The sequence below is a fragment of the Sarcophilus harrisii genome, chromosome 2 (assembly GCF_902635505.1).
Source record: "Sarcophilus harrisii chromosome 2, mSarHar1.11, whole genome shotgun sequence".
NCBI classification, from domain to species: domain Eukaryota; kingdom Metazoa; phylum Chordata; class Mammalia; order Dasyuromorphia; family Dasyuridae; genus Sarcophilus; species Sarcophilus harrisii.
The window spans coordinates 532,475,611-532,491,340 of NC_045427.1; the positions used below are offsets into that span (position 1 = coordinate 532,475,611).

Genomic DNA, 15,730 nt, shown 5'->3' on the forward strand with positions numbered 1-15,730 from the left:
TCAACAATGGACAGAAGCAGCTACACCCAAAGAAAGAATACTAGGAAATGAATGTAAACTGTTTGCATTTTGGTTTTTCTTCCCGGGTTATTTATACCTTCTGAATCCAATTCTCCCTGTGAATTGTTTGGTTTCTGCACACATATATTGTATCTAGGATCTACTGTGACCTATTTAACATGTATAGGACTGCTTGCCATCTGGGGGAGAGGGTGGAGGGAGGGGAAAAATTAGAACAGAAGTGAGTGCAAGGGATAATGTTGTAAAAAAAAATTACCCAGGCATGGGCTCTGTCAATAAAAAGTTATAATTATTAAAAAAAAAAAACTTAAATAAGGTCACATAGATAGTGTAGTCAGGAATGAACTAATTAGACCCAGGATTGAATCTAAATCCAGGATCTTCTCTATTGCAACATTAGTATTCATTCAACAAGTAAGTGTTCACTAGGTATCTGCTATGTAACAGGAGTTGTGCTTAGCTTGAGTATGATAGCAAAAGGAAATACAGTCCCTATCCTCAAAGAGCTTCCATTTTGCTGGAGGAGAAACAATATCGATAGATGGACAGATAGGTAAGACAAATAGATAAGCAAAAACAAAAAAACAAATTAAGGACAAGGAAATCTTAGCGGGACAAGAATCTGAGGGGCCAAAAGGAGAGATACAAGAGGGAAAGCATCAATAATGTTTAAGCTGACTTGAAAAGAGGGATTTTAAGAGAAGATGGGCACAAAAATGGAACTGGAGTGTTATCTGTGAGGAATAGCAAGCAGGTCAGTTTGGCTAGGAAAAAACTCTATAAAGAGGAGTAATATACAATAATACCTGGAGAGCTAGGCCAGAGTGAGATTGTTAAGGGCTTTTATTGCTAAGCAAAACCCATGTGTCATTTATATTGGAGGTAAGTAAGTCTCTGGAGCTTCTTAAGCAGGAGAGATACATGGTCATATTGCCTCCGTTTCCTCAACTATCAAATTATACTATCTGTAGAATTATCTACTGCAAAGGCTTTGATATAAAGGTCCAAGTGAAACCATACATAAAGGTGCTTTGAAGAGTTAAAAGCATTGAATAAATGTGAAGATTAAGCTGAAAAAATTTTAATTTTTCTTTTAATGACTTAGTGAGTTTGACTATAATCACATGGCCTCTTGTGTAAATCTTTCTCCAAAGCCCACCTCAACCACACTTGAATTCAGAATACTGATTTTTATTATTTTATGTGGGCCCAATTCACATATGGTTCTACTATTTATGGCCTCTGGAGAAGTTGAATGATTCTCACTCTGCTACTTTCTGTGGTTTCCTGGGACATGTTGCCATTCTGTAAATGATGTTTTAGTTATTTTTTTGTTATCCTGCCATGAGGCCTGCAGGCACTGGGCACCAGGTGCTGAAAAATTAAAAATTATCATCCATCACCATCATCAAAGAAAGGTGGTGTAAGATAGTTGCAACAGGTCCCAAATTTCCTTAAGGAATTTGGACTTATGTCAATTTAGCTCTTACTACGATTGAAGCTAAGACTTGAAGTTTTTCCTTTCTTAATACCACACAGTTTCTTCAACTCCATGCTACCATCATATTCATAAAATTTTCTGAAACAAAAATTTAATAATTCTGCATGATTTTCTCAGTGTTGAGCACACAATAGGTGCTTAGAAAAGCCATCAACTGAGATTGTCAGTTATTTTTTGTGTTTGGAATGTGGCTCCTAAGAATAGCACATTGTTTGGAAGTTGAATTTTATCATCCTAGAGACCTTAATTAAGACTTCCTGTTGCATATTTTTAATTGAGTTAGTAGCAGAAGAATATTTTTAGCATTAAAGTGATTATTCTGTGGAGAAGATACATGTGTCTAAATATACCTGGGTTTTCTATATAGGGCAAAATCTAACTTCAGAGTAGAATTCACAAGCATTAAAGCATCAGGTAAGAACAAATGGGGGAAAAATTTAACAACTTTTCATCTCTAATGAATTTTTGGTTTTCCCTTCATATTATTTTCCCTCTCCCATATCAGCTTTGTTGTTGTTGTTGTTGTTGTTGTTATTGTTATTGTTGTTGTTTGACCCTTTTGAGGGATAAGTAGGTAAACATTTCAGATTTTTTTATTTGGGTTTTTGTAGTTGAATGAACTTCATGGACAAGCCATTTAACTTCTTTGGTTCTGTTTCCATATTGGTAAAATGAAATTAGATGAAATGCTCTTTAAAAATCTCTTCCAGGTTTATTATTCTATCATCTACAATCTTTTATCTAAACTATCATTAAAAAGAGAGAAGGTCAAAAAGAAAATAATTTTAACAAAAGCATTAGAATATTGCAGAAATTTTCATAAACACAATTTCAGATTAGAATTTTAGATTCTAAGAAATCTGGGAAACATTTCAAAGTGCTCAAATAAAATTCTACTGCTTTTGAGGAAACAGTGTATAGCAAAATCTTTCTGTTAAAATGTAGGAAGAATTATCTTAATTAAAAAGTAGACTTTGTCTAATGTGATATATGGAAAATATAGTTTGTAGACTGTGACTATTTATTACTAAACCAGGTTAAGATATCCATTATAAAACATATCCAATTCATGGTAATGTCTAGTAAGGTCATTTACCTTAGCAGACATTTATTTGGATATGCCTCATAATCTAGATTTGGTCCAAAGGATTCTTTAATTCCTATAAAATATCAATAACCTTGAGGTATTTTTAAAAAGTTTTTTACATCCTCCAAAATAGGTATTATAAGAACAAATTCACCAATATGACCCAAATAAAAGATATGGGAAAAGGTAGAAATGTTTTAAAGTAAGGTAATTTGTTCAAACATCTTGCCAGATACATCAGCCAAGGTGGTAGTGGTGGTGATAAAGATTAGTTTAAAAAAAAAAAAATCTGATTTTTTTTTTTTTTTGCTACTTATGCTATTAAATTCTGTTTTTTTTTTATTCTAGCTTTGTATGTTTACTATTAAAGTAACTTCACTATTTTTTCTTGTTTTTCTATTAAATATATCAAATACAGAAACTATTTGTAAAGTCAGACAGCATTTCTACAGAAACTGCATATTATCTCATTCAATTAAGACTTGCTTGATGATCCTCAATGCCCTAAGGCATTCTCTTAACCTTGATATACTCATTTAGCATACTACAATGTAAACAGAAATTGGTTTCCTTTCTCTATAGGTTTTCTAAGTACTGAATCAATAGTCATCATTTCCTCAGCAGAATCATTACCACCATTATCAATCAAGATATATTGCGTACCACCATCCTCTCTGCCTATAGAAACAAAATTCTTTTATCAGTTATGTTGTACTGGCATCAGCAAAGTCAAATGAAGGTTTGTGGCTTCCATTTTAAGTTTCAGAAAGAAGGCAGGTTTGCGTAAATTACAGAGACCTTGGGGATGCACCCAAACTGACCAGTTTAGAATGTTTCTTTTTTACGTGATTGTCAAGTCTTAATTATCTACTGTTAAGGAGAAAATTGAAAGCAACCACAGTATGCAAGATTAAAAAGTAGGTATAGTAAGTATGATCTCTACTTGGGGTTTATATATTGCCTTCCCTCTAAATAAATTCTAAGTGGGTTTAAAAAAATGAAACATTTTATTTCCTCTCTCCTATTTCCTTTACTTTTTATATAAGAAAATTTCTTAGCCATTTGGAAATGAGCCAGAGAACTCCCAAATGAGTAGAATTTGCTCATCTGCATTTGAGAATAAATCTTTTGTTTACTGCTAATCTTAGTCTGTGGTAATAATTCCTTGTCAGATGGAGTAAAAACCTCATATTTTTCCATAAATTGTTTTACCTAAAACCAAAAAATTCCATATCTTAATTTTGCAAAGATTCCTGGAAAACATCTCTGCTATTAATTTTCTGGGTATTGTCCACATTATTAATTTACTAACACTAAACAAAAGTTCATTTATCTAAAGTGCAACTTTTTTTTTCTATTTTAATAAAATGCAGGTTTGCAGGACTTTATTACATTCACTGAAGACTAGACGGGTTCCAGTACTTTATACACTATAGTGTCTTGGTCAGTACACATATATAAAATTATAACCTAATTATAGCACTGTAAGACTCTCACAATGAAACTGACAACAAATAAAAGCATCAAGTTGTTTAAGATTGTTCTAGTTGAAAAGAGCCAAATTGGCAATTTGCATTTCTAATAGTAGTAGTGATTTAATTGCTAGGGAAAAAATTACTCTCCCATCTGCCTTCCCCAGATAAATTGGCAAGAGGAGACAAGGAAATCCTTAGGATTTCCTATGGAATAAATCAATCTCATGGAAATGATGTGAGCAAAAAATCATGAAATCATAATTCAGAAAAAATATTTTAAAGTGTTTTTAAAAATCCAGAGATGGAATCTTTTTAAGTGTCAATAAAAAGCTTTTCAAATTATTTATTATATTCTCAAAACATGGAGTCCCATGACATTAGTGTGTGACCTGAAAAATCTGAAATTAATAGCACTCATACTGGTTCCACCTAGGGTTTGAGGTTTTTTTTTTTTTTTTTTTTTTTTTAAGGACAATAACTCTTTAACTAATTAAGTATATTAGCTTTGAACAATTAGCAGGGAAAAGGGGGGCAGGAGGGAAGTACACTAGAATGTCATATTTAAATCTTGATCTCTAGTATTAAAATCAAGACATATTTTGGTCTATGAACAGAATTCTGGAGAACCAAGAAGGGTATAATTAATTAGTTACCTTACTTAATAATCTACACACAATTAGATATTTAATAGTTTTTGATATTAAAAATAGTGAAAGTGGCAAGGATCATGACTAAATTGCTAAAAAACAATCTTGTTTGGTTAAATATATTAAACGATTTTAATTATATTTTAATTATATTAAACAATTTTACATTTTATAACAAAGTAGCTGATTTTGGAGAAATATCGATGATATTTATGTGAAAATATTTTGGACTTCCTGATAAAACAAATGAAACATTTGAAACTAAGATGACTGTCCAAAGAATGTAACATTTCACAATTCTTTCCTACCAAGCTGTGTTTTCTGTAAAGACCTGGGTTCAAATCCAGATCAGACAGTAGCTGTGTACATCTTTGATCTTCAGTTCTCCTTTAAGGGGGCTGGACTCAATGACTTCTAAGATTCCTCTCTTTCACCTCTAGAACCATGATTCCATGATCCAAGGGTATTAAACCATATGTGCAAAACCAAGAACACAGTTATGATTGAGTATCTCTTATTTAGAAGTCCTAACCATTTATGATTGGGAGACTAAGTGGCAAGATATTGAACAGAGCACCCAATCTCTACTAGCTGGATGATCCTGTGCAAGTCATTTGATCCTGTTTGTCTCAGTTTCCTCATCTATAAAATGAAGAAAATGGCAAAGTATTCTAGTATATTTGCTAAGAAAATCACAAATGGGATTATGAAGAGTCAAACATGACTGACCAACAATATAGTTACAGACCTCTCCCTACCCCTTTACATATTTCAGTTTTCCCACATGTTTTTATGTTAATATTTGGGAGCTTCTAGTTGAAATGCAACAGTTTGATGAAAGAATGAAGTTATTAAATCATGTGTTTTTTTTTTTTTTTTAAATTACTTTAGTATTGGCCTGGACCTGGTATTTAACCAATAAGGACAGTACATGATATCAGTTCATCTAAAATACTTTAGTTTAAAAACCACAGAAACAATAATTCCTTTCATGTTATTAATTGCTTTGCTTTTGGTTTTTTATTGATAGATGAACTACCCAAAAAGTTTAACAAACATGAACAATAAGTTGCATCATTAGCTTTAATTTAAACATCTAGTACAGCTTTTTTTTTTTTTCATTTTACAAAATGTTTTTGGTTAAGACAATGAAGAAGAAATACATTTACACTTCTAAGCAGTCACAGGGTTCAAGCTCAATAGTTATTCAACACAGTAGCAGCTTTGGGAGTCAACAAAAAAAGGGTACAGTTAATGTATTCCAGAAATAAATGTATACACTACAAATGAATGTCATAATGCCTTCCAAAATGTGCTCTTAGAAAATACTTTTATTATACAAAAATTAAAAATCCTGGGTTATTAAAGGTTCTTAAAATTTGTTGTGTAAATCAGTTTGAACCTGATATTTTGTAATGCAAATAGTGAAAGTAGTGATAATCCAGGCCTCTGTGGTAAGGTGAGTGGAAGAAGAAAATATCTTAAATCCTTGCAAGTCTAATTCTTAATTGCATATAAAAATGTTACTAATCATCTCCAAGCATTTTAGTTTGTAGGCTGTAGTGTAGTTATATGCATTAGTACCATTTAGTTGTATTATGTACAAAGCCTAAGGGAGCATGCTATCCTGCTTCTAGAGATAAAATAAAATAGGTTTCCTCAGAAATAAAATAAATTTCTTTTCCTTGCCAAGGAGAATTCTCAATTGGCCATTTTATCATGTCACCTTTAAGTATATATCAGCTAATAAGATGGTAAACTTGTTTCTGCATTGGAATAGTGAGAATATTGTGATTCTCAAAGAAATACAAAGCTGTTTTTAAAAATGTAACTTTAAAAAATCCATCACTTCAGAGGAAAAAATAAAATATTTTATTCTTGGAATTTCCAGCAAGTATTTAAGGAGGCCTCCTTAGCGGTTAAGTTAGAATAAACTAAAAGCTCTAAGATAATGAAAAAATGAAGTGGTCAGGTTTTTGTATAGAAATATTCTCAAAACAAGATGTCTTGAAGAGAGTGTATTTACAAATCTATCACAGTAATTTACATTTTAATGCTTAATCATATTAAGTTGGGCTAGTGTTGCTCTAGTTAAGAATTCTTATGCATAAATCATCTAGAAAAAGATACTTCAATTATTACTAAGTAATGCATTATGATTTATGTTTTTCATAGTAGAAAGAAGAATGCCTGATTTTCAATCAAGGAAACATAAACCTGAATTTCCTGTTGATACATTAAAAACTAGCTTTGAAAGTTTCAGTAGCATTATTTTATTATTCTGTTTTAAATTCAGAACAACATAAGATGAATGCATTTCCTCCCCCTCAAAGAATGATATGCAGTGGTCCATAATCTGATTACTATGCTTATCTTGAAATACTAGAGGTATGTATTATACTAGTCAGACAAACTAGCATGAAATACTTCTTTGGCAAACAAAAGTTAAATTTACCACAGATGCCCAAATGAAAACAACTGATATAGGTTAGAGATAAGATATTGGAGTTTTAGATACAATTAATCAGAGCATATCTTTAGTGTATCAAACTCTTAGTGTTTTTAGAGCTTTTAGAAGAATGTTCAAAAATATGTTTTATTTTTAAAGATTGATGTTTTAATTTGTATTATGACTGAACAACTGAATTTTTGTCTGGGAATAGATGATCCTCAAATAAACTCCCTTAGGGAAATCAACAGAAGGCCACTGGCCCCTTTTAAAAGAACAGGGCACTATAGAGATCTTGTTTCAAACATTTTTTAAACCACTTTTGATCACTGATGGACAAGTCATTTGAATAAAAATCTTAGTGCTCTGCTTTTCACTAGGCTACTGTTAGCTGTCACATAAAGTTTCTTTTCTTATTTTTTTTAAATTATCCAATCTGTATTGAACTCTCATTCAAGAAAACAAAATCTAAAATATGTGCATGAATTTGTTTTTCTTTGTACTATATTGGACACAGTTCCAAAATTTAGTATGGAAGACACTATTCCCCAGGATATAACATTATTTCTAGGGGAGAAAAAATAAACAGGGAATCTAGCATTAAATTTCATACCCAACAGCACTAAGGAAATCAATTTATTATACCCATTTTTCACAAATTAAACTTTGGATCTATTTCAGTGATTAAAAGTTCAAATTCCACAAGGATTGGTCTGTTAGGCATCTTAGATGCAGGAAGATTGTATGGCTATTGGCTACTTTGTTATTATTTTCTAATTAAACCAATGTTAATAATGGATCTTTAAATTTAATTTGATTTTGAATATCAGAATAGCATATTTCATAGACACAAATCTCTATTTCAAAGCTACTTAGCTCCTGACATATGGTTGTGAAAAAAAAATAATATGCTGCAATATATCTATAGTCACTTAGACACATGGCACCAGCCACCAAGGCCTGAATCACATTTGTGAAGTATCACGCCATATTTTTCTCCCACTAACATATGTACATGTAACAGGTTACATCCACAGCCTCAATTGTTCCTGAAGAAGTGTCCAGGACACCTGCCATAGTTTAGTACTGATCTTCAGATCTATTGTACTCTATGCTTTTGAAATACCAAAGCTAAAAAGACCAAGTTATGAAAAGGAAAAGGAAAGTAAGAATAGTGCAAATAAAGTTGGAACACACATGTCAGGCTTCTTTTTGCCTTCACCATTCCAAAGTGCTTTCTGAAGAGCAGGTGGTGTTATTGTGAAAAGATCACACATTTGTCAGTAACTGTGTAGGATTTCAGCACTTTTAAAACCTAGCATTTCAAATATAGGACAATTAATAAAATTTCATAAACCAAATAAAATCCTAGATACTTTGAAAATTAAGATGGCCATTTAAATGTAAGTGCCTATTGTTAGTACTTAAAATCTGACCTTCCATTTCAGCCTTTTGAAAACTGCAGAATAAAATACTTTTTACAGTAATCAAAATGCACATCTGGCAGCAAAGACACTTTTAAAATGCCACCACACTTCCAAAGAAGAACAGAGATGTGTGGTATAAGAGGACTTTTCTTGTAGCCAAGATATATTCTTAAGGATTACCAGTTAATAATCTTTCTGTAAAATCAAACTGCAGATTTTGTACTTTCCCTGTGGTGTTTTAAAAACAAAGATATGTATAAAAATTAGGAATTTAAAATATATTAAAATATATTCCATAAGACAATATAGAAAATCATACTGCATATATTTTTTAGTTTTAAATTATTAGAGAAAGTTATATGTAGGTTGAAGCCTATTACTCTCATGTAACAAAAACAAGCCAAACTGATCAAATTTAACCATGAATCACACAAAAAAAGATCATTGAATGCCATGTATTTGTATGGCCATCTTTTCCTTTCACAGTTCATTAAAAAGTTTAAATCTAGAGATTGTGGGATCTAATGCTTTTAAGACTCAAAGATTCCTCAAAACTCTAGGAATCTCATCCAGTATTCTAAGAATATTTTATATGCAAACAGGCTGTTTTCTAACATTAAAACGTGCATTCATTATCAGCATTTTCTGTACAAAGAACTTCTGTCACAAAAAAGGGCAAGCTTAAGGCTCTTATTAATAAACTTGCACAATTAAAAACAAAGTCATGACTTTCTACAGGCTAAATGATCGGTTGCCTGGTGAGCTTGAGAAGCAGGCTATTTGTGTAGGTCTCACCACAAACCCATTTCCTAATGAGGCAGAGAGGTTCTTTAAAATGTGATAAGAAAGAGTTGAGGGACACTGACAAAGTTACTGTTAGAGGGAATCATGGCAGTTTTTCTCTGGGGAAACATAGAGAAGAGAAGATAAAGCATATCACTGGAAGTATGTGTGTTTAAATGTTAATTTCATTATATTATCAAATTGCAGTTCTTCAGGGAACTGAAACTTGCTTTAAATTAGATTCAGGGAGACGCTTCAAACTAAATAGCTTACATAAAAGACACACTTACATAAAAAGAAAAACACTGGAGACCAAAGCTCCTTAAAATTTTTTGGATTATATTCCAACTTGGGGGAGGGTTGAATGCATTCTACCTCTAAAGCTCGATCATTACATTTCCAAAAGATTTCTGCAGTTCATCCAAATTTGATAGGGTAAGATTTAAGTGCCTATTAGTGTTCCTGACTGGGCACTTCTGCTGCTTTGGCACATAAACAGTATTCCAGTATCCAATGGGATATGCAGTCTAATACAACTTTAAGCTGGCAACACTCCTGAGTAGTTTTTAGTGTTTATCAACTCAGTAGGTCAAAAGTCTGAAGACACTGGGTGGAGCAGCAGTAAGCTACAAAACTCACAGTTGTCCTCCTGAAAGAAAAAACAGGAAAGAGAAAATGTGTAAATTGAAGATAGAAAAAATTAGTTTTCTCATATTACAAACATTTTTGTTCATTGTTAAAATATAACAATTTATATTGAGGCATTTAAAGAAAAAAATGCATTTTCCCCATAAAACAATAGCAGTTAGTTGAGGATCTTTTTGTTGTCGTTATTAGCAATTTTTTGATGAGTAGTTAACAGTTCAGAGATGGTCAGTCTCTTTTGTATATTCTAACTTCCTTTGAAGAGAACTAGAGGGGTGGCTAGTTGGTACAGTGGATAAAGCACCAGCATTGAAATCAGGAGGACCTGAGTTCAAATCTAATCTCAGACACTTAACATTTCTTAGCTATGTGACCCTGGGCAAGTCTCTCTCTCTCTCTCTCTCTCTCTCTCTTTTTTTTTTTTTTTGTAAAAGCTATGCCCTAAGCCTAGAATACCTTCCATCTTCATCTACACTTCTTAGAATTCTTAGTTTCCTTCAAGGCTCAGCAGAGATGCTCAAATTATGATGAATTTATTTATGAATATAATTTTTTTTATTTAATAGCCTTTTATTTACAGGTTATATATATATGAGTAACTTTACAGCATTAACAATTGCCAAACTTCTTGTTCCAATTTTTCACCTCTTACCCCCCCCCCTTCCCCAGATGGCAGGATGACCAGTAGATGTTAAATATATTAAAATATAACTTAGATACACAATAAGTATACATGACCAAAACGTTATTTTGCTGTACAAAGAGAATCAGACTCTGAAATGTTGTACAATTAGCTTGTGAAGGAAATCAAAAATGCAGGTGGGCATAAATATAGGGATTGGGAATTCAATGTAATGGTTTTTAGTCATCTCCCAGAGTTCTTTCTCAGGGCGTAGCTGGTTCAGTTCATTACTGCTCCATTGGAAATGATTTGGTTGATCTCATTACTGAGGATGGCCAGGTCCATCAGAACTGGTCATCATATAGGATTGTTGTTGACGTATATAATGATCTCCTGGTCCTGCTCATTTCACTCAGCATCAGTTCGTGTAAGTCTCTCCAGGCCTTTCTGAAATCATCCTGTTGGTCATTTCTTACAGAACAATAATATTCCATAATATTCATTTACCACAATTTATTCAGCCATTCTCCAACTGATGGGCATCCACTCAGTTTCCAGTTTCTAGCCACTACAAAGAAGGCTGCCACAAACATTCGTGCACATACAGGTCCCTTTCCCTTTTTTATGATCTCTTTGGGATATAAGCCCAGTAGTAACACTGCTGGATCAAAGGGTATGCACTGTTTGATAACTTTTTGAGCATAGTTCCAAATTGCTCTCCAAAATGGTTGGATTCGTTCACAACTCCACCAACAATGCATCAATGTCCCAGTTTTCCCGCATCCCCTCCAACACTCATTATTTTTTCCTGTCATCTTAGCCAATCTGACAGGTGTATAGTGGTATCTTAGAGTTGTCTTAATTTGCATTTCTCTGATTAATAATGACTTGGAGCATCTTTTCATATGACTAGAAATAGTTTCAATTTCTTCATCTGAGAATTGTCTGTTCATATCCTTTGACCATTTTTCAATTGGAGAATGGCTTGATTTTTTATAAATTAGAGTTAATTCTCTATATATTTTGGAAATAAGGCCTTTATCAGAACCTTTGACTGTAAAAATATCTTCCCAGTTTATTGCTTCCCTTCTAATCTTTTCTGCATCAATTTTGTTTGTACAAAAACTTTTCAGTTTGGTATAGTCGAAATTTTCTATTTTGTGATCAGTAATGATCTCTAGTTCTTCTTTGGTCATAAAGTCCTTCCTGGGCAAGTCTCTTAAACCCAATTGCCTCCGGGGGAAAAATAAAAGAAAAAATTGAAGGCTTTATCACATGACAGAGACTTCTTTTGAGGAATAATGTCATTTTGAGATACAATAGAAAAAGCAGCAGTGAGATTAGTGTGTATAAGGTAGCATTTTAACTTGCATTCTCCCTCCCTAAATCTTCCCTTTAAGGCTGAACCATATTTTTCTAGATAAGGAGTTTTTTTTTTAAACTTTTTGTGTTTTTAACTTCCCTTGTGGAGCCAACGGACCCCCTTCTCAGAATAATGTTTGTAAATGAACAAAATGAAATACCTACAATACAAAGGAAATCGATTCAATTGAAATACAGCTATCAACATTAAAAAAAAAATTTAACAGACTGAATACTTTTAGATATTAGTGCTATCTCTGACCTCAAATTATCTTGTTACATACAAGTACATCTTATCTAAGTTTTAAATCTACTCACAGATTCCATAAACTCTTTTGAAGATGAGGGGAAGAATTTTGTTTTGTCTTTGTAGGATCAAGGACCACTAAAATGCTCTGCACATATATGCTTAAAAATGCTTGTTGAATTGAATTCACAACAAGCATTTTCTAAATTATGTTTGAATAAAGTGTTTTTAAACTTTATAATCCTTGATATTTTTTTATCAACTTTAGAGGTCCCATAATATTCAGAAGGAATGAATCACAGATTCTTTTGAATCAATAGGAAGGGACCTAACAAATCATATGCCTCCGCTTTTCATAAAAGGCATGAATCTCTTGTACAGCATTTGAGAATTAAACATACAGTTTCTTGAAGGCTCTCAATAATGATAAACTTGCTTCTATAATAATGCTCATTTCATTGTTGGACAGTTTTAACTGTTGGAAAGTTTTTTCTTATACCGAGTCAAAATCTTTCTCTCTTCCATCCATTGGTACTAATTCTAATTTCTAAAGCTAGTGATTAAGTCTATTCCCTCTTCCATATTTCTTCAAGTATAAATATTTCTAATTTTGTCATCTGTTCCTTATAACATGTTTTCCAGAAAACTTCTCCTAGTTGTCTTCTAGTTTGTTAATATTCTCTTCAATTCGTGCCCAAGACTTTGGATCAGCCAAATGCCTATTAGATGATGCACAGTCAAAATGAGAAATCCCCCTTTCCCCCCAATCTTCTTAATTTTCTTATTCCTGTCTAGGTACCACCATTCTTTCAGTCACTCAGGATTACCCATGGTGTTATTTTTGACCTTTCACTTATAGTCATCCCATACATCCAGTGTATTATTAAGTGTTTTCATTTACACTTTAACAACATCTCTTGCATATAATCCCTTCTCTCTGCACACACTCTGACATCACCTTACTGTCTGGACTATTTAAAAAACCTGCAAGTTGATCTCCCTGCTTCAAATCTCTTCTAATTCTAACCTATCTTCCATTTAGTTGCTAAAATATTCCAAAAGCACAAATCTGACCAAGTCACCATCTCCTTAATACATTCCAATGGTTCCCCATAACTTTCAAGTTTAGAGATAAAATCCTCTGACTTTTAAAGCCTTTCTCAATATGGCCCCTTCCTTCCTTTTCAATCTTCTTACCCTTTACTCACCTTTCTAGACTTCATTCTTCATTGATACAGGTCTTCTTGCTGGTTCTCTCATATGGCATCTCATCTCCCAACTCCATGTCTTTTGCTGGGCTGTCCCACAAGGCTACAAAGCCTTCTCTCCTCACCACTCTGATGTAGCTAATTTAAGACAGCTCAAATTCAACTTTCTAGAGAAGCTTTTCACATCCCTCTTCCTCCTCTCTTTCTAGTGCTTTCTGAGATTACTTTTCATTTTCATTATCTATAGCTTGCATATATAAAGTTTCCTTGTTGTTTCTTCCATTAGAATATGAATTCCTTGAAGTCAGGAGGTTTGTTTTTACCTTTTTTTTTTTTGTTTGTTTCCATAAAGTTTAGCATAGAGCTTAACAAATACTTGGTGACTAACTGAAAATACTTCTAGTAGAGTCTGATTAATGTATAGAACAGTTGAATCTATCTCCTTGCTTGAACTGGTACTTTACTTCTATTAATGTAGCCTAAGATTATAAGATCACATTTTAAAAATCTGAATGAAGTAGCTCTAACCCTTTTTGCAGCTTTCCCTTATCCTCTGAACTAAAAGTATCTTTAACTACTTCACACATTGCAATCATCTTTTATCTAGATTGCGCTTTAAGCTCCATCATTATTTCATAAATATATTTATCTTTTAAAATTGTGTGCCTATATAGCAGAATGCTAGTTTCTTTTTCTTCTAAATTTTTTTTTTTAGAATTCAACTTTCTAGAGGGTAGAGACAGTTTAATATTTTGATTTTGTATGCTGAGCGCTTTACACTGTGCCTTGAACTTAGTAGGTACATAATAATAATTGTAAATACTATGTTTTAATTTTTGTACAATGATTTGATAGCCTAGAGCAGGAGTAGACAAATTATAGCCCATAGCCCAAATCTGGTCTATTGCCTGTCTTTATGCAGTGAAAGAGCTAACTAACCATTTTTGGCTTGCCAGTCATATAAAAACAGGTCATGGCCTGAATTGAGCTCATAGGCCACAATTTTCTGATCAATGGACTAGAGGCCCCTAAGATCCTTCTACTGCTAGTATTCTTTAATATGCTGCTTCAATCTGTTGGTGGTGGGAAAACAAGATAATTAAGCTTTTTAGATCTGTATCTAAAATAAAATTGGGCTCTAGTAAGGGCCTGAGAGATTGACCTTTTATTAGTTAAATTTAAAAGTTATGTCCTATCTTATTAAAAACAAAACAAAAAAACAACCCTTCACTCTCATTAATCTTTTTTTCTTGCCTTGGATTTGTTGACTATTTATTTCTTATGGTTCTTTTCCTTTTTTTGCCTGACTGATGATCCCCCCCATCCTCATCTCCAAGACTTCATTCTTCATTCTTGGCTCTCTTCTCTTTTCTCTCTATAATCTCTTCCCTAGTAGTCTAATTTACTCTCATGACTTTAAGTTATCAATGAAAACTCAAATCCTCAATCAATAAAGATTAAATTATATTCATTGTGGCTTACTTCCTAAGGTAGAAAAATGAATTAATACTAAAAAATTATACAGTGATTTAGATATGAGAAATGGAGATTAATATGAACAGACCATAAGAAATACAGAAAATATTTTGAGAATTTTCTTTTTTTAATAAATTCCTGATAATGTGTCCTTATAATTTTAGGCTACATTAACAGAAGTGAAGTACCAGTTCAAGCAAGGAAATAGACTCAACTATTTTATACATTAATCAGACCCTACTAGAAGTATTTTCAGTTAGTCACCAATTTACTTTAATTTCAAATTAATTGAGGGTTTTGAGTTTTATTGCATACTTCAAAAATGTCATTATAATGAATAAACACAACCAAACTACTCTCACAATAAAATTTAACCAAAACTTCAGACTTAGATAATACTTTAAACTTTATAATAGAAAAAAGACATTTTATGATAGAGGAAGCTTTACAACTTGTATGGGAAATAAGCATTTATGATATTTTAAATGAAAACAATAGGGCCAATTTGAAAAGATCTACAATCCATATACAATCTGCTTAAGCTGAAAATCTGATAATCAGAATCTCTAATGAAGAACAAGTTGAATACTGCTTTCTTTACAAGTCATATAGCTTTCCTAAGAAAGCATTTCTAAAATAACATTTATGTAGATTTTTTGGCTTCTGACCAAATTTAGGCTTTGGAACTTGTTTTTATTTCATAAATTCACATTGCTTATAATCAGAAAAGTATCTACTGCAGAGACTCAGCACGAGATTCGGCAAAGTATCTTTGGAAAG

General features: G+C 32.4%; 1 protein-coding gene across 3 annotated transcripts in view; it reads right to left on the reverse strand.

Annotated features, from left to right (window-relative positions):
- Positions 1 to 5,718: 5,718 nt before the first annotated feature.
- Positions 5,719 to 15,730, reverse strand: part of LRRC28 (leucine rich repeat containing 28) — a 174,121-nt gene continuing 164,109 nt past the window's right edge. For 2 of the 3 annotated variants that reach the window (XM_031955517.1, XM_023497364.2), the window contains exons 10-11: positions 13,475 to 13,612; positions 9,958 to 10,039 (exon numbers count right to left, since the gene is read on the reverse strand). In XM_031955517.1, coding sequence (XP_031811377.1) covers positions 13,486 to 13,612 — 127 coding nt within the window. In that variant the 3' untranslated portion in view covers positions 9,958 to 10,039; positions 13,475 to 13,485. Of the gene's footprint in view, positions 10,040 to 13,474; positions 13,613 to 15,730 lie in introns of all 3 variants that reach the window. The other variant, XM_031955518.1, reaches the window with a different exon arrangement.